Here is a 17911-nt window from a genome sequence, read left to right on the forward strand (position 1 = left end):
AAATTAAAATTTGTAGTTCAGAAGAGATTCAGACCTCTGCTGTGGATTATTACTAATCTATCATTTCTTTCTGGGCTTGCCTTGAGGTCCTACTTTTGCGTCCCTTGGTCCTTTCTGTAGACAACTAATGCCAGGCTTCGCTTTCTCTTAGTGTACCTAGAAATTGCTCAGAAACAAGATTAGCCTTGCGTAATTCTTGCTTGAATAATGATATTCACTTAACCTATTTATAAAAACTCTTGTTCGTGTACTTAAGTGCATCCCGTGACCTGGCTCCTTTTCTTTTGCTGTTATTTACTGATAAAAATAAATCTCCTGCGCTAAGCAGTAGGAATCTCTCCGAAATGCAAGAGAAGCCCTAAGCAGAGAATTCATATGCTAATGAGCCCTTCCAAGTGAGAACTTGGTTAAACGTGCCATTTGCTGACATCATTGTTATGGGCAGAGTGGAGATGATTTCTTTAAGAAGTGGCTTGCATATTACCCCAGCGTTTTGTGGTCCGCGCGTGCACCTGTGGGAGGGGGAAGTTTACAGAAGCATCATGGGGTCTTGGCATCTCAGCCGCTCCACTCACTAGGGTTCCCGGGAATGGAGCGGGCGCACTGAGGTAGGTGTTCGAGCCACGAGGCTGGCCAAGTGGGTGGGTAACTTTTCGAGGACTAACGTGCGCGCAGGACCTCGTGGAGCCCTGCCAGGGGCACGGTCAGCAGTGACAGTTCCTGGAAAGCGGGCAGCGGCGAGATCAGGCTCCCCTGCGGACGGGAGCACGGAGCCGATCAGGGCTGGGATCGCGCGCCGGGCGGCCAGCCCGCCGCCCTCCGCGGAGGGTGGGACCGGCAGAAAGCGAAATAATTACTTTTTAATACGAGCTCTGGTTACTTTTGAAGATCGTCGGCCTCGGGCGGGCTGCCGGCGCAGAGCGGAGACGGGGGTTTTCTCTCCGCGGTGGAGGATCTTGGAGAGACGCAGAGCTGGGATGTGGGGGATGCGGGGGCCTGGACGAGGCGACTCAGACACGGGGGAGCAGAGTCGGCGACGCTAGCGGGGACGGAGGGTCTCCGGAGACCTGGAGGACCTTTTGCGGGGCCCCGCACGGCTGGTTAGGGAGCTGCGGCCGGTGAGAATCGCCGCGTTGCACCGAAAGGGGCTCCACAGGACCGGCCCGAGGGGGAGTGCGTCACCGCGGGCGGGGCGGGGGGGCCGACCCCTCGCCGGCCGGGCGGGGCCCGCGCTGCGCCGCGACGGGGGGCGCGGCCGGCCGCGGGGTAATGGGGCCCTGAGCTTACCGCCCCCGCCCCTCGGTCCCCGCCCGCTAGGGTCTGCTCCGGAAATGGGTGGGCGAGGGTGAGCAGGAGGGCACCCAGCCCTGTTTTCCTTCGAGGACTGCGCGGGGTCCCCAGCCTCGGCGGCTAGCAGAGCGGGTGGGCGGCGAGTGCGCGCCGGGGGGCCCGGCGGGGGCGCCGGGAGGGGCTGCAGGCCGCGCTCGGCCCCGCTGCCCGCGGCCGCAGGTGGGGAGCCGCTGTCTGCGTCCCGGGGCTTGATGGCAGCCGGGCGGCGGGGACTGAACGGCCAGGGCTGCAGGGGTGCGCGTGTCGGGGCGCGCCCGCGGGGAGGGGACTGCTCGTCGGGAGCTGGGGCATAGACCGGCGGCCGCTCGGAACCGCCGTCCAGCCGCGGGGTGAGCGCTGTTCCTTGGAGGTGACGCTGTGCTGGCAGGCGGCGAGGCTGGCTTCTGGAGGTGGGTAAGGGGGCTTCGAGGGCCACCGTCTGTCCCCTGGGGTTGGGGGGCTGTTCTCTGCGGGCCCCGCAGCGGCGCCGCGGAGGGGTTCGCTCCCGGCCGCTGGGTCTGGAGCTCGGCCTCGGGATACGGAAGGCCGGGGAGGCAGAGAGGGGCAGGGGGCCGGGTCCGACCCGCGGCCCGGGGCGCCCCCTCGCGGCTCGAGCGGCCGCCGCCGCGCGGAGAGCAGGGACAGCGGGGCGCAGGGGGCGCTGCCGCCTGCTCGAAGGTGGCTTTTCGCGATGCGGGCCTGGGTTGACCCAGGGGAGCCCCGACAGCCATCACTGCAGCTGTATCTAGAATTAGCCAGCTGAATTTTTCCGACGAGGGTGCCATCTTTTCCCCCCCGGCTCCCCTCCCGACCCCTTTGTCAAAAGCTCAGGTTTTCACATTAATCTGTGTCACTATAAACCAGGCTATGTGTGGAATTTGTTTTTACAACTCGAGTCTTGTGACTTCTCAAACACTTTCTTGAAGTGTTTTCTCTGGAAACTTGTTTCCAACGAGTGCTGTAGGTTTCACAAAGAGGAGTGTTGTTCAGGAGCCAACAGGTGACGGGGTGAAACCTGAGTCTGTGTGTACATTGGAGTCAAGTCTGGCTGCCGTTTCCTTGGGCCGCCGTTGAAAATAGAAATTCAAAAAATCAATAGGAGACTGACTGGAACCGATTTGGAGAAAATACCTGCGTCCCCCGTTATGAAAAATAGTGAGTTCATTAGAACAGCGACTTGCGAGGTCCGCCTCACACCACAGCGTGCGTTTGGGATTTTGTCTTTTTATCCTAGTTTAGAGCCAAATCACTTAACCCCAAAAGCGTCGCCCTGGCAAAGGACTATGCTTTGTCATCATGTTTCCTCCTTTTGTTAAGCAGTCTGTCTTACTGTCGTGGAATGTATTTGTGCATGAAATTAGAATGCTTTGAAACCCCGCAGAGCACCACACTTCCTCTTGGAAAAATGGAGAGCTTCTTGGCAATTGGATGGTACGTGACAGGCCACTCAGCTGTCCGAAAATGTACAAGTTGGATGGAGGTTTACCTGGAAAATAGAGCAAGTGCCAAAGGGCACATGGCCTAATGCCGCTAATTGCTGGTATGAAGTACTTTTAGTAAAGGAATGTTTCCAAACAATATCTCCGGATACCTGATGATGTTTTTATTTTACAGTTATCTTTCCAGTTCATTTCAATGTGAGTGAAATGGAATTGGGCTCGGTTGGCAATGACTTTTGTCTTTAGCAGACAATAGGTATTGAGTGCTCTTTGGGTGTGTGACAACTTTAAAGAGGTAACAGTTGAGTGTCTCTTTACTGTGAAATTCAAATCTTGATTGTAATGGTTTTTATACCTATGACTTCTCTAGGTTTCTGGGGTTTTTTTTTAAGTTTTAAGTTGACACCATAAACAAAGAAATATGTCTATCCGTTAGGGTGGTGTATTTTGTGTGTTGAAAAAGAAGGGAAGTGTAACAGGTTTCTCTACTACCAAATGAGTCTGTAGTTCAATTTAATTCACCTGCATATTTAGCCTGGCAGAATCAGAGTAGCCGTTGAATGGGTGTGTGTGATCTGCATCTTGTAGGTACTAAGGGCTTGTTAACAAGCAGTTTAACAAAGGAGTTGTTAAGCAGTTTGTGGCCCACTGGATGGCACTTAGCAGCAGGGGACACCTACGGAATGTTAGGGAATGTTAGCCCAACTGACTTCACAAATCAGTATCTGTTCTGGGTTTTGGTGATCAAAGGATTTCTAACTTCCCTGGGCATGTTCACACAAGAAATACTTTTTCATAGAGACCCTACGATGCCATGGTAGTCTTCACATAGGAACTAGAGTGGAATTACACTGGGAAAAGTATTTGTAATTAGGGGTATGATCTTACACTTCATTTGGCAGGCACTGAAAATTATTCTGTCTTCTGTTTGCATGATTTTGATTTGATTTGGTGACTTGGTCCAAGAAAATGATGAATAATAGGAACCATACCAGAATTGAGGTACAGTTTTTTTTAACCTCAGTATGTATCTGATTGAACTTGTTCTCCTCAACCCCCTCAAATCCTCACTCCCCTTCTGACTTGCCTATGGAGTATTTCCATATTGGTATATGGCCTTTCAATCACCTAAGACTCAAAACTATTTTTGCCTCAGTTGTCTCCTTTCTTATTTGTTCTTTTTACTTTCTCTCCCCAAGCCACCATGTTTAGGCTCTCTTGGTGACAGTGGGCTATTAGGCCCCTCCCAGGTTCCTCTTCTCTTTCCTGAGCATCACGATCATATTTTAAGACCAGGAGTGGCACCCTCCTACTCACGTGCCTTTTGTTGTTTCCCATTGCCTGTAGGGTTGAGTCCAAAGTCTTCCACCTGATGTGTATAATTCTTGAAAATCTTACTCTCTGCTACCATTGCCATCTATTATTGCTTCTTTGGAAGAATCTGCCTTCCAGTGAAACTGTTGACTCTTGACTGCCTCTGGACCTTCATATAGTGTGCTGACTTATTAAGCTTTGTAGGGAAAATTAGTAAAGGCTCATTTATATATATGTCAAGGTCAATCAAAATAATAATCCTTAGCTATCCTGGATGTAGCTACAGCCCAGTAGAAAATAAATGATCCCCCGATGACCAAAATAGCATAGCAAAAGCATACAGCTGCTTTTTAGCTTGAGTAACACCTTCACGTACCGTACGTTATCTTATTTAACCAGTGATTACTGTGCTTGTTGGAGGAAGGCTTAAGCCATTGTCCACAGCATAATTGTTCTATGTACTTTTAGACAAATTTCAAACTGTAGTTGCCTAATTTACAGAATATTGAAAGCAACAAATTAAAAAAGACTTGAAGGTTGTCAGTTGTGAACAAAGGGGAAATGGCCACTTACTTAAGAAGAGACTGAAGTAGCAGGACTCCAAACATCATGAGGGCAGAGAGAACAAAACCTATAAAAAGTTTGTCAACCATCTTAAAGTCATGCTGTGGGGCCATGCAATTCTGAACATCAGCTCTACGTTGTGAGATAGCCCTGAACCCCTCGTATTCTAGTTGGGGAACTAGGTTCCCACGTCACAGCCAGCTGGATGGCTGGACTAGAACTCCTGTTCCTTGAATCCTGAAGCCAGTGTTCTTTCTGCTGTTCATTTTCTACTCAAAATGAAAACAAATAATCAGCCAAAGACTAAATCACATATAATTTACACACATACCACCATTAAAGAAAGCAAGGAAATATATAATGGATTTTGGAAACATTTTTATCACACTGGATACTTTTTTTTTTAAGTTCCGGCTTTTAATGGAATAAATGTCAGTTGCCTTCTTGATATCTCCCAGAACTGCTCAGTAATGGTCTTTTTTTTTTTTTAATTTATTTATTTTTCCCCCAAAGCCCCAGTAGATAGTTGTATGTCATAGCTGCACATCCTTCTAGTTGCTGTACGTGGGACACGGCCTCAGCATGGCCGGAGAAGTGGTGCATCGGTGCGTGCCCAGGATCTGAACCTGGGCCGCCAGCAGCAGAGCGCATGCACTTAACCGCTAAGCCACGGGGCCGGCCCAGTAATGGTCTTTAAATATAAGGATGAATGAATGAATGGAGTGAATGAATCTGGAAAGTAAATTTCATGAGGAACCCCTCATTACATCATTGTGTTGGATGAATGAGGCCACCGTCTAATTTGAGGACCAAGTGTCACCTCACAGCCAAGCATACACTGGGTGCTCACAGTTGTTGCTCTACCTAGGACAACTGGAAAGACCCTGCCGTGCTCCGTAGACCGTTACAAACACTGTATGTGTGTGTGTGTATGCATGTGTGCACCCATGCATGCTATGTGTGCTGGTCTCAAAGGTTTTATGTAGGGAATGGTTAGAAGCTGATTCCAAGAGAACTGGGAATGGTGGCCAGTAATTTGGCAAAATTGTTTGCCCTTCAGGAAGCTAGAGCCCCTTCCCAGCTCAAAAAGATGATGAAACTCACATGTCAACATTTGGTCTGTTTTATTAACATATTCTTATTCCAGACGTTGCTGATCAGCTTCAAGAAAATCTATGTAGTGACAGTGGAAGTAAGAATGCCAATTGGTACATGTCGATAGTAACACTAACTCATTATATTCATGTAATTCTTTTCTTCTTTAAAACTCGTGTCCTTACAGCGTCTTTGGAAGGAAAATAGTGGGCGTTTTTAAAGAACCAGGCCCCAAGATATGTGGTGCCTTGTCAAAGGCATGAAGACTTCAGGGCTGAGTTGACTGAATGCTCAGAGCACCAGATTCCATTCCCTGAGTATTGCTCTGTCCCTTGGGTCAGATGTTCTCTTGACAATTATATGATGATTGAGAAGTGAGACATCTGCGAGCTGTTTGTCTTTGAGTCTTTTTAAAGGGTGAGAAGTGGCTGCTTAACTGTTTTGAAAGAAGAAGGGAGAGAAAGGACAAAGGAGGGAAATGGAACTCTTCACTTGCTGTCGCATGGCTTGCCTGGACTTACTCCCACCATAATCCTTGTCTTTCTAGGAAAAGAGTATCTCACCTCTCTCTACCCAACCACAGGCTTCTCTGCCCCCTCCCTTGTGTCCATGCTTTTTTCTTCTGGTTGTTACTCATTTCTCTCCTTGACTTGTATAGTCGGCTTTTAGTCTTCTCTTCAAAATATATCTGTAAATCACTCACAGCGTGCTAGAGTTTAGTTCAGGTACTTCTCTGTGCTTGACCTCAGTGCCAGCTTTGATGGCGTTGCTAGCTATTAAAGGGGTTGCTTCCTCTGCACATTTCCTTAATAGTCAGACTCTGTTTGGAGCCTGAACAAACCCATCCATAAAAACTATTTTACTTTCCCTGCATGATGCAATGTATTTACATCCAGAATTATAAAGAGACATTGGAGAGGTGGGGCCCCTACTGATTGATTTCCTTAACAGGGGCCAACCTAGCACACAATTGGCTAATGCATAATTGTCATTCACGTGTGATTAAGTTCATTCCGTTTATGACAGCATTTCAAGACCAGGACAATAAACCTGCGTCAGAATAATCACAGAATACTGGTTTGAGTTATTTTGGCTTTTTATTCTGTTTATCTCCAGCATCTCACATGATATCTTGCACATAGTTTTGGGTTTTTTTAATAAATTTTTTAAAAGAGATCATGTTTAATATAACTGTGGTTAGGAGAATCTAAAAAATACACACTTATATAGTTCCCACAAAAGTGTGTGTATGTTGTCAGAAAGAGGAGGATGATGATGATGATAAAGCAAATGCAGCAAAATGTGAACTGTTGATGAGTCTGGGTGAAGGCTACATAGGAGTTCCTTACTCTTCTTGCAATCTTCTAAGGTTTGAAATTACAAAATAAAAACTTAGAAAAATAAGTAAATGACATACAAAATAAATAAAACCTGGGGCACAGGACAGTGCCACTCTTGTCCGTCTAAGTGTGATTCTGCAAAAAAAAAAAACCCAAAACTTGAAAAAATGTTTCAGTCTGTATCATAAAGCTGACTTTGAAGAGTTCTATTTCATTATGATTCAACTGACTTGTAAACCTGATGTGTCCCTATTTCACATGATCAACCTTAAGAGACAATGCCTGGAAATGAAATTAATGGAATTTTTCCATTAGATCTAATTCACTCGTGGTTTCATGTTGGCCTAAAAGGTGGTATTTTGGCAGACGATGCACAGTCACGTTGACATGTTATTAGGGAGACCCTTCATCATGACCCAGAGCATAAGGAATGGCCAGCCGCCCCCTCTTTCTTTTGTGCTGTCAAAGCAAATACGATGTAGTAATGTAAATACCTGTGTAAGGGATATTTGTGAGATCATATTTTTATTTATCATTTTTATTGTTTGAACTTTTTACAAGTGTAAGAACCCTGTTTAGCTGTCAGTTGCTTTCATACAACACAGTATGAGACAGTAATATACTTAATATACTCTCTGGGTCTGCTGACAGGTACAGGTAATTTAAGAAAAGAAAGACCCAAATTCAAGTTTTTTTGTTATCAAGAAAAAGTAGCTACTGGTGATGTTGCATCTCTTACCACAGCCTGATAAGTGGAGATCATGCTATGTAACTTGCACTTTTTTTTTTTTTTTTTTTTGGTGAGGAAGATTAGCCCTGAGCTAACGTGTTGCTGATCCTCCTCTTTTTGCTGCGGAAGATTGGCCCTGGGCTAACACCCGTGCCCATCTTCCTCTACTTTATATGTGGGACACCTCCACAGTGTGACTTGATGAGCAGCGTGTAGGTCTGCGAAACTTGGGCTGCCAAAGCAGAGCACAAGAACTTAACCACTGCGCCACTGGGCTGGCCCTGTAACTTTCACTTTTTTAGTGTTATTTTTTGGTCAGCTCTGAGAACTTGCTAATAAATGTAATGGTTTGTCATTTTAAGTTATTCTCTTGTGATAGAAAAAGAGAGGCTTGCTCCAAAAAATAAACTCTGAACCAACAGCTTATGAGGCCGTTGAGTTTTTATAATCCTTTTTGACTGTATGTTCTCCCTGAAATGCCTCCTCTGGGTAAAGCAGACTGTCTCCCATCAGTTGTATCATTTTTTGTGTCTGTGGTGCAGTAGCACGGCTAGTTCACCAAAGAAAAGGAATTGGCTTAACCTGGTTCCACCTCCAGGGGGCGGTGCAGGGCTGTAGGGGTTTAAGATCACAAGTGGGCCCAGTTCTAAGGCCACTGCTTGTTAAGTTACCTTGGGCAGCTGACCTGTGGCAAATCGCTCTGAGGCTCAGTTTCCCCCTCTGTTAAGCGAGCTAGGCCTTCCTTGGGTTGCTTGATATGGTGATTAAATGTCATCACACTAATCATGCCAGGCTAGGCACGAAGGAGTAGCTTAGCTGTCAGAGTGCCAACAAATGAAACTGAAAGCCGTGCTTGTGATAAAAATAACTTTGTTACTCGTGTTCCCTCAGTCATATTCCTCACGTTGTTGATGAATGACAGTCCTCAGTGTCGTTTGTGGAAGGGCTGGAATGAATGTGTGGGAGTGGTGGGCTGGAGATGTGACCAGGACATCCAGATGATTGGGAGGAGGGGGATCGTGGCATTTAGTGCTCAAGTTGATTTACCTTGATTAGGATAGTAATTTACTGTACATTTTTCACAAAAGGCTAATCAAGGAATACAGCTGTAAAAGTAATTCAGATCTTCAGCAATCTGCATCTTTGTGCTAGCTTGGAAAATCCATCGCTTGTCTTAATTTGTAGTGTTTTCTTTTATAATATAGTGACATTTAGTTTTTAGGTTCTATTTAATATTTATGTTCTTTGTAAGTTTCTGTAGAGCAAGTACCTTAGTGTCTCCCTTCTCAGCCGGATTTGGCAAAGAACAGAGGTGCATATTTCATGGTTCAGGTTAAATTGCACTGAAGGCACCCTGTTCTCCTGGTGGGGGTTTTTGAGTTACTAATTAAATTCTTAACCTCTAGTTCTCTTCCTTTGACATGTGGGAGTTGTTTTTTTTGCAAACAAAAGGGAAAGACCAGATCCAAGAAATTTTGTGACTTTCATTAACACATCCTTTTTTATTGAGGGGTAAGAGGAATGTGCCTGTGTTTAGAAAGTCTAAGTCAAGACATGAATGAGTTGCACCTGTGTGAAATGATGACTTGTTTAAAAGGTCGTAACCTCCCAATGGTAGTGTAGGAAATGAGGTCATCTTTACTTTTTGTTCAGGGTGAATGAAAGTTAAATTTATTAGTTGGAATAATATCTACTGTGTGGCATTGCTCCCACTGCTAATAAAGATTACAGCCACTGGATGTTTGGCCTTCCACTGGTGAACTGTTATGACTTGAATTTTTTATTGCCTTTGATTTATAAAAGAAAAACTAAGTTTTAATAATCATAGATTGTAATAGGTAACATTTTCTAATACTATAAGTATTTGGAGTTGCAATGAGATAGTTGCTGAAAAATGACTTCGTCTGAGGCTGAAAATATTCAGGTTTCTCTGCCTTTCCTACTTGTTTCAGCAAGCAAGAGAATTTGTTAAGGCAGAATAATTTCTGGAAGTCTGATGGGTCAGGCACGTAGTGTGACTAGTCTCTGGCTTTTAGCTATGTGACCGTGGGCAAGTCATTTAACTTCCCTGAGCTTTATTTTCTCTAAAATGCGTTGGACTAATTATCTGTAATTTTCTTTCTTGGGAGGAAAAGGGGCAGATATAAAAAGCTGCATCTAATTCTGAAAGTCTTGTATCTTTATTTCTTCTTAGTGCCTTGGGATGAGGGATGATTTAAGAATCAGAAGGAACTTAGAAGGAACATAAATGGTGGTGACAAAGCTCCTGGGTTGTAGGGCAGGGACTGTTGTCTTGACACTTCTCTTCACCTGAGAAGACTTTTCCTTCCGAGCAGGATTTACATCTTTGCCCAACAGCAGGCTGATAGCGCGTCACACAGTAGGTACCACATAACCTTTCCATGAAGGCCTGCTAAGAACACAGTTCAGCACTAATAGTCACCAAGCTGCATTTTATTTTAACCTAGTGCTTGGATTCAATTACTTTTTGTTGAAGGAACTCATTCATGAACGTCTGGCTGACTTTAGCCCATTGATAGTAAAGGCTTGTGGATTTAATGTGCTATGTAAGGATTTACCTGTGCTGTTTCTACTCAGTGAGTAAACTGAGTTTAATGCCTCTCAGAACTTTATCAGAAGCCTGAAACCTAAGCACTTTGGCCCAGTGAACCCAGTCTGTGCAGGCAGTGGTGCCTCCGTTGGGAAAACTGATAGGAAACATGGGGGAGCAGAGTGGGGTCCCTGGAGCCATTTTTCACGGCCCATAGTAGTGGGCAAGGCAGGAGGAGGTGCCATCTCACACGACTTCACAGGGGTTTCATCTGTGGGCAAGTTAGAAAGTCAAAGCAATTTTCTTGAGAACCTTTCTAATGAACAGTGCATCAAGAGGCACCTTTTAAAGGCAACTGGAACTAAACTAGTTTTGGGGGCATTTTCTGAAATGCTGAGCTGGTCAGGGGACTGTTTCTGAATTGTGTAGCCCTAGATTTTAAGTTTCAGTGGGCCTAGGGGTTAGGGGTTGAGACACTAGTAATTTGGTGACTTTCCCTGGGTCCAGCTCTGTGTAAACAAGAATTCCATACAAGCTCGTGGAGGGTAAGAGGAACATCTTCAGGTTTTTAATTTCTTTGTTTTTTCTTATTTTGTCCAAGCAGCCGTTGTTTGATGTCCTGTGACTGAGAAAAAGGCTTTTCACTTGATTGTTATGCCTTTGGAGATGGAGCCCAAAATGAGCAAACTCGCCTTTGGGTGCCAGAGAAGTTCCACATCAGATGACGATTCTGGCTGTGCGTTGGAGGAGTATGCCTGGGTCCCCCCAGGCCTTAGACCAGAGCAGGTAGGAACCGAATCATCCCGTGTTTTCTGTTTTTCAACATGATTTAAGATTTTTTAAGAATTAAAAAAAAAAAATTTGTAGAACATCACTGCCACACTGACCTGCTACCCTCCTCAGTCCTCGCTCTACTTTGGATAGTTTTAAATTTTTGCTTTTTAGGGTCATGCTTAGTTTCTCAAAGGAAGCTTTCAATCACTTTTGTACTCATGGATCCAGAAGCCCTATATTGCTCCAATGAATGAAATCCAGAGTACTTACATGCATGTTATATGGATTTCTGATGAGTCCCTTTGGAGAGAATGAGAGGAATCGACTTTTTTAAAAACTTCAGTAACAATAAAAAGGTAATAAAAGGAAAGAGGCGAGTTCTCAGCTACACTTCTGCTTTGGAAGAGAGAAAACGCAGAGCTGTAAGAAATCGTCTGAAGTGTTACTGTTTAGACATTTGACCTTTGATAACCTTGCACATAAAACAGTCTGTCACCACACAGCGTGGATTGGAAAAAAAATTAAAGAGCTAATTTTGTGCTTTGTTTGTATTGTTAAGGAAGATGAGAACATTCTATATGCCTATTTTTATTTTCCCAATGTCCTTATAATGATGAACTTGTTAAAAATTGCTGGTGGTAGGAATTATCACAAGGGCCAAGGCATGGTTTGGAATCGAAGCAACTGCACACCCAGCTGGCACCTTCTGAGTTATGCTTGTTTCCTGTATGGTGCAACTCTTGAGAATAGTGGCTCCTTATTCATCCAGGGCCTTGCACAATCCCTGGCACACGTGTAGCTGGTGTTCAGTAAGTGTTTATAACTGTAAAAGCTTCTGTAGCTGATACAGTGTGGAATGCGGGCACAGCAGTTAGGAAAGCAATATTTTGACAAACTACTTGAGAGAGAATCCCTTCTTGAAGCTTAGGGTGGGTAGGTTTGTGTGATACTAAGAAGCAGATAGGCCCCAATCTCCCTAATCTCCCCTCTTTTTCCTTAAATCACTTTCCTTCTTTCTCAGCACTGCAGTATGCTTTGCAGTACTCATTAAGGGATAGTCCTTTAAATACAACAGGAAAAAATGAAAACAAAAATTGAGTTCTCCTTTCAAAATGAACTGAGTATAGCTCATTATGGCTCCCCTCCAGTTTCCTTGGGGAAATTGACTCCAGGTATTTAGAAAATATAACACCCATGGAAGCAAAGAAAGCTGATGCTTGAGAGAACCGGATAAGGGGGAGTTTATAGAGTTTAACAAAACAGCTTTTGTCTTTGTAACATGTAAAATTCAGAGAGCAAATTCGGTGTGTTGGTGTAGTGGCGGGATTTTGGACAGTGCCACACAGCCTGTGTGGTCATTTGCAGCATTCACCCAGACTCTCTTGACCCCAGGGAGAGTGGCTGGGGAATGGTAGCATTAAATGTGCATATTTTATGGTGCATAATTTATGATGCCCCTAATTGTCATTACCACTTACATTCCTGAAGAGCAATTTAGCAGCTGGATGCTAGCTCTCTGAAGGTTTGCAGTTCTGCTGGGTTGGCTCAGCTGGTCTTCTCATTAGCTGCAAGAGGCCAAACCCTGCACCTAAAGGGAAAGGTAACTATTTAAGGCCGAATATAAGTTACGTTGTTCACTTTCTGTTTGCTGATGTCCTTCTCTCTGTCTCTCGCTCAGATCCAGCTCTATTTTGCCTGCTTACCAGAGGAGAAGGTTCCTTATGTCAACAGCCCTGGAGAGAAACATCGAATTAAACAGCTTTTGTACCAGTTGCCACCACATGATAATGAGGTAAAATAACAGGAAGAGGGCTCATTAGGAAAAAACATATGCACTAAGCATTGAGATGCCTCTTGTAAACCCCAGCTCTTCACTGGCTCAGGCTCTCTTTTGCCTTTCTTCATTTAAAATTTGGCTGGAGGATACAGCTTTCCGTTCTTTAAGAGAGAAAAGGGTGTCAGTGCAATAAACTTAACACAACTGGGCTTTTGTAGTGTTTGCAGCCACCCTCCAGTGATCAGGAGGCCACAGATTCCTGAGCTTTCCCTGCCCTTCATCTAGAGTCAGCGCTTCATGGTGGTTCAAGCCTGCAGGGGAGTTGGGTGCCCATAGAATGTAGAGTGAAAGTGGCAATTCACAAGTTTAAGCCTTTTGTGGAAAGGTTCATGTCTTATATGTTTTTAGTGTCTCTGCTGATAAGTGTTTAAACATCTCATATTTTTTTAAAAAATAAAGACTGCTCCTTCAAATAGCATTTCCTTCTTGCTAGAGAGGCTGCAAGATTTGGTGTCATTTCAAAAGTATGGTGTCATTTTTAAATTGGAGATTCAGGGGCCAAGCCAGCTAAACTTGCTGTTTTATTCCCGAAACTCTAACTCTGGAAAAAAAGAATCGGTAAGGTAGACTGCGCTCCAGTGTGGTGCTTCTGTTTCCCTTTCTGTGAAGGTGCGGTATTGCCAGTCATTGAGCGAAGAAGAGAAAAAAGAATTGCAGGTGTTCAGTGCTCAGCGGAAGAAGGAAGCGCTTGGAAGAGGAACGATTAAACTCTTGTCCAGAGCGGTCATGCATGCTGTGTGCGAGCAGGTAGCCCTCTCTAGGATGAGTAGCTTGTGGGAGTGGTGTGGATGGGGTGAGTTGGGGGGAGCCTACGGGGCTAACACAGGGTGGGCCCTGAAAGCCTCTGAAAACTAAGAGAAAGAAAGGCAACTTAGCTTTTTATTGAATGGGGATTCATGTTTATAACTGGCTACATTGCTGTGTATGACGGGGGAGGAAGTCTGTCCTTCTGTAAACATTGGAGGAAATCCTGCCTTTCGTAGGATCCTGGCATGGAGGGAGATGCTAGGTATACCTAGTGTTCAAAAAACACGGAGACATATTGAAGACATTCAGATCCTTCCTGGCCGTTCTCAGAGTAGGAAACTCTGGATAGGAATACTTTTTGGATAGGAATCTATCCAAAAGGAGGCCGGCTCAGGAAAACCACTCTGAATGTGAATCAGATGAAACCGTTCTTAGAACAGTCAGTCTAGTGTGGGGCGGTGTATCTGAGGCCTGTTCCTTCCAGTTGAGAATCACGAATAATCCAGCATTAAAGAGCTATTTAATCACTAACAGGAGGGGACAAAAATAAAAGCTTTCCTGACAAATTTGGGATTTAGTGTGAAGTGGGAAAGGCTGAGAATCCAGTCATTAAAAAGGATCATTTTGAATTCAAATCCTTTTGTTTTTAGTGTGGGTTGAAGATAAATGGAGGTGAAATTGCAGTGTTTGCCTCCCGTGCCGGCCCTGGAATATGCTGGCACCCATCCTGTTTTGTCTGCTTCACGTGTAACGAGCTGCTGGTGGACCTCATCTATTTCTATCAGGATGGAAAAATTCACTGTGGCAGGCACCATGCTGAACTGCTCAAGCCACGGTGTTCGGCATGTGATGAGGTAAAAAAAAATTCATCCCTTAACACTGGAAAAAATAAGCTTCTAGTAAGCCAATATTCCACTGTTCACACCTAAGAAAAATATAAATATCTCCTGCTTGTGCTGTGTTTGTATATTTTTAAGATGACCCTGTACATTCGTTCATGCAATGGAATAAGATGTGGCTAATAAAGAGAAGGCAGCAGGGGTCTTTGTGTCTTGAAAAGTAGGATATCCTTGATGGATCGTGAGAAAAAAACAAGTTGCAATAGTATGTAGCAAATGATCTTGTTTTTGTTGAATAAAGGAGGAAAAAACCAAAGTTGTATACATATTTGTACACACTCAGAAACTATATGGAAAGACATACACTAAGTTAACAGTGGTTACCCTGGGGCGTGTGGGAAGGGATGGTGGTGTGAAAGGAAATTTTTTTTCCCTTAAGCATTTTATTTTAAAGTAACTTTAGATTTATAGAAGAGTTGCAAAGGTATTATCGAGAGTTCCTATATATCCTTCTCTTAGTTTCCCCTGTTGTTAACATCTTACATAACCATGGTATAGGCATTGAAACTAAGAAATTAACATTGGTATAATACCATTAACTATAGACTTGATTTAGATTTTCCTAGTTTTTCTACCAAGGTCTCTCTTCTCTTCCAAGATCCCATCCAGGGTAACTCATTGCATTTATTTATTATATCTCCTTAGTCTCCTTCAATCAGTGACAGTAAATTTTCCATTGATACTTTTATAAATTTATTTATTTTTTAAGCTTTTTCAATGATGTGCTATTTGAACTTCTTTTGAAACCAAAAATATAAAAAATAAAGTCCTTAATCTGGAGTTGGCCATCAGGTCAAACAAAGCATTATCTACACAAGGGCTGTTCACATGATCCAGTATCGGGATAGCTATAACTGTTGATTCCCCACGTTTTTGTGAGTTTTCTTTCTATTAAAACATGCACAGACCACTAAATTATTTCATTGTTAATGTATTCTTTGCAAGATTATGCCAACAAAGTGTGATTGGGGAGCAAAAATATGACAGAATGAATTAGCTCCAATGTAGAAATCTGTTCTGTTTTTTTGAAGTTTAAGCAAACACTTAGGGTTTTTTTCAACATTTTAAATTTCTGCTCTTATTTTGTAGCTGAATCAAGTTAGATTTAAGCTTGAGCCTGTGAGAAACAAGGTTAGGTATCTTAAGTGATTTTTTTGAACAGCTAGTGTCAGTTGCTCTGAAATTGCAGTTACTTAGCCTTTAAAATAGCTCACAGTGATTTTCTTTCATCCTGTGGTTTCATATTTCTTTTTAAAGATAATTTTTGCTGATGAGTGCACTGAAGCTGAGGGTCGCCATTGGCACATGAAACACTTCTGCTGCCTTGAGTGTGAAACAGTCCTAGGAGGACAGAGGTACATCATGAAGGACGGCCGCCCATTCTGCTGTGGCTGCTTTGAGTCTCTGTATGCCGAGTACTGTGAAACCTGTGGGGAGCATATTGGTAAGTCCATAGCCCAGCCTGTCTGCTGTCACTTATCCATTAGTCTGTCTATGATTGTCCACTGTTTTTTTTTTTATTGAGGCATAATTTATATATAGTGAAATGTACAGATCTTAAATGTTTCCATTTGATGAGTTTTGATAAATGGATATATAGTCGATTCTCATTATTTGTGGTAGTCACGTTCTGTAAAGTCACCACGAACACTGAATTATTGAACACTGAACCTTTGCTCCTAGGGGAAATATGGGTTAGGTTCCTGCGAGCCTCTGGTCATAACATTTCCATCAACCAATCAACATATAATCCTGTTTCGTGTGCGTTTTGGTTTAAAGACACTTTATTTAAAGATGTATTGTTGATTCATTAACATTGAAGTCACAGCCAACAGCACTATAGCTCATGCCTGAACAAAGCTTATCTAATGGATTTCATCTGTAAGGCACATCACAGCCTTCCTGTATATAGGAACCCTAGACAGCACTTCAGCACTATGGTTGAGGGCCATTTTAAACAGCAAAATCGCCAAGAGAAAGCACAAAAATGTGAAAAAACATGGCACTAAACTGGTCACTCGTTTAACATAAAGAGCTGAAACAGAAGGCAGAGTGCCACTTTGTTCTCAGCTGGGAACATGCGTCTCAACTCACATTTTTTGCCACTCTGCACATGTCTGCAAATGACCTTGGAAGCTCTGCGAGTATTGATTTTGGGGGTTACAAATAAATTTTAGCAAGTAGGCAAATTCACAAATACGGAATCTGCGAATAATGAGAATTAACTGTACCGGTGTAACCCATATTCGTATCAAGATACAGAACATTTCCATCACCTCTGAGACTTCCCTCATGCCCAGAGTCTTTCTCCTCTCTGTTTCTTTGTTATTCTTTTGTTTCAAGCATTGAACTGTATAACCTGTTATTCTATCCTTGTTTAAAACAGGTGTTGACCATGCACAGATGACCTACGACGGGCAGCACTGGCATGCTACAGAAGCGTGCTTTTCTTGTGCCCAGTGTAAAGCCTCTTTATTGGGGTGTCCCTTCCTTCCCAAACAAGGTCAGATTTATTGCTCAAAAACATGCAGCCTTGGGGAAGACGTCCATGCCTCTGATTCTTCCGACTCTGCATTTCAGTCAGCCCGATCAAGGGACTCCAGAAGAAGTGTCCGGATGGGCAAAAGCAGTCGGTCAGCGGATCAGTGTAGACAGTCTCTCCTCTTGTCCCCTGCTCTGAACTACAAGTTTCCTGGCCTTTCAGGCAATGCTGACGACACCCTTTCTCGGAAATTGGAGGATCTGAGTCTCTCTGGGCAAGGAGCAAGTTTTGTCAATGAAGAATTTTGGAAAGGCAGAGTAGAGCACGAAACCCCGGAAGACCCTGAAGAATGGGCTGAGCATGAAGATTATATGACGCAGCTCCTCCTCAAGTTTGGTGATAAAAGCCTCTTTCAGCAGCAGCCCAATGAGATGGATATTCGAGCCAGTGAGCACTGGATATCTGATAACATGGTTAAAAATAAGACTGAATTAAAGCAAAATAACCAGAGCCTCGCAAGTAAAAAATACCAATCTGATATGTATTGGGCACAGTCACAAGATGGACTGGGCGATTCTGCTTATGGCAGCCACCCAGGCCCTGCAAGCAGCAGAAGGCTCCAGGAACTAGATCTGGACCATGGAGCTTCGGGATATAATCACGATCAAACACAGTGGTATGAGGATTCCCTGGAGTGTCTGTCAGACTTGAAACCAGAGCAAAGTGTTCGGGATTCCATGGATTCTTTGGCTTTGTCTAATATCACAGGTACGTAATCCAGGGATTATGGGATATTTGAAAAAGGAGCCA

At 43.9% G+C, this 17911-nt stretch overlaps 1 protein-coding gene across 4 annotated transcripts in view; it reads left to right on the forward strand.

The window, feature by feature from the left end:
- The window catches only part of PRICKLE1 (prickle planar cell polarity protein 1), a 103082-nt gene that overhangs the window by 81201 nt on the left and 3970 nt on the right, over window positions 1-17911 (forward strand). The window contains exons 1-7 of one of the 4 annotated variants that reach the window (XM_087442545.1): window positions 466-608; window positions 10967-11148; window positions 12815-12928; window positions 13583-13720; window positions 14371-14574; window positions 15877-16063; window positions 17006-17869. In XM_087442545.1, coding sequence (XP_087298671.1) covers window positions 11017-11148; window positions 12815-12928; window positions 13583-13720; window positions 14371-14574; window positions 15877-16063; window positions 17006-17869 — 1639 coding nt within the window. In that variant the 5' untranslated portion in view covers window positions 466-608; window positions 10967-11016. Of the gene's footprint in view, window positions 1-465; window positions 609-1080; window positions 1119-1319; window positions 1740-10966; window positions 11149-12814; window positions 12929-13582; window positions 13721-14370; window positions 14575-15876; window positions 16064-17005; window positions 17870-17911 lie in introns of those variants that run through there. The other 3 variants (XM_087442547.1, XM_014786385.2, XM_087442546.1) reach the window with 3 other exon arrangements.

This window comes from Ceratotherium simum, chromosome 17 (genome assembly GCF_057802395.1).
Source record: "Ceratotherium simum simum isolate JZ-2026a chromosome 17, ASM5780239v1, whole genome shotgun sequence".
In the NCBI taxonomy this organism is placed as follows: Eukaryota; Metazoa; Chordata; class Mammalia; order Perissodactyla; family Rhinocerotidae; genus Ceratotherium; species Ceratotherium simum.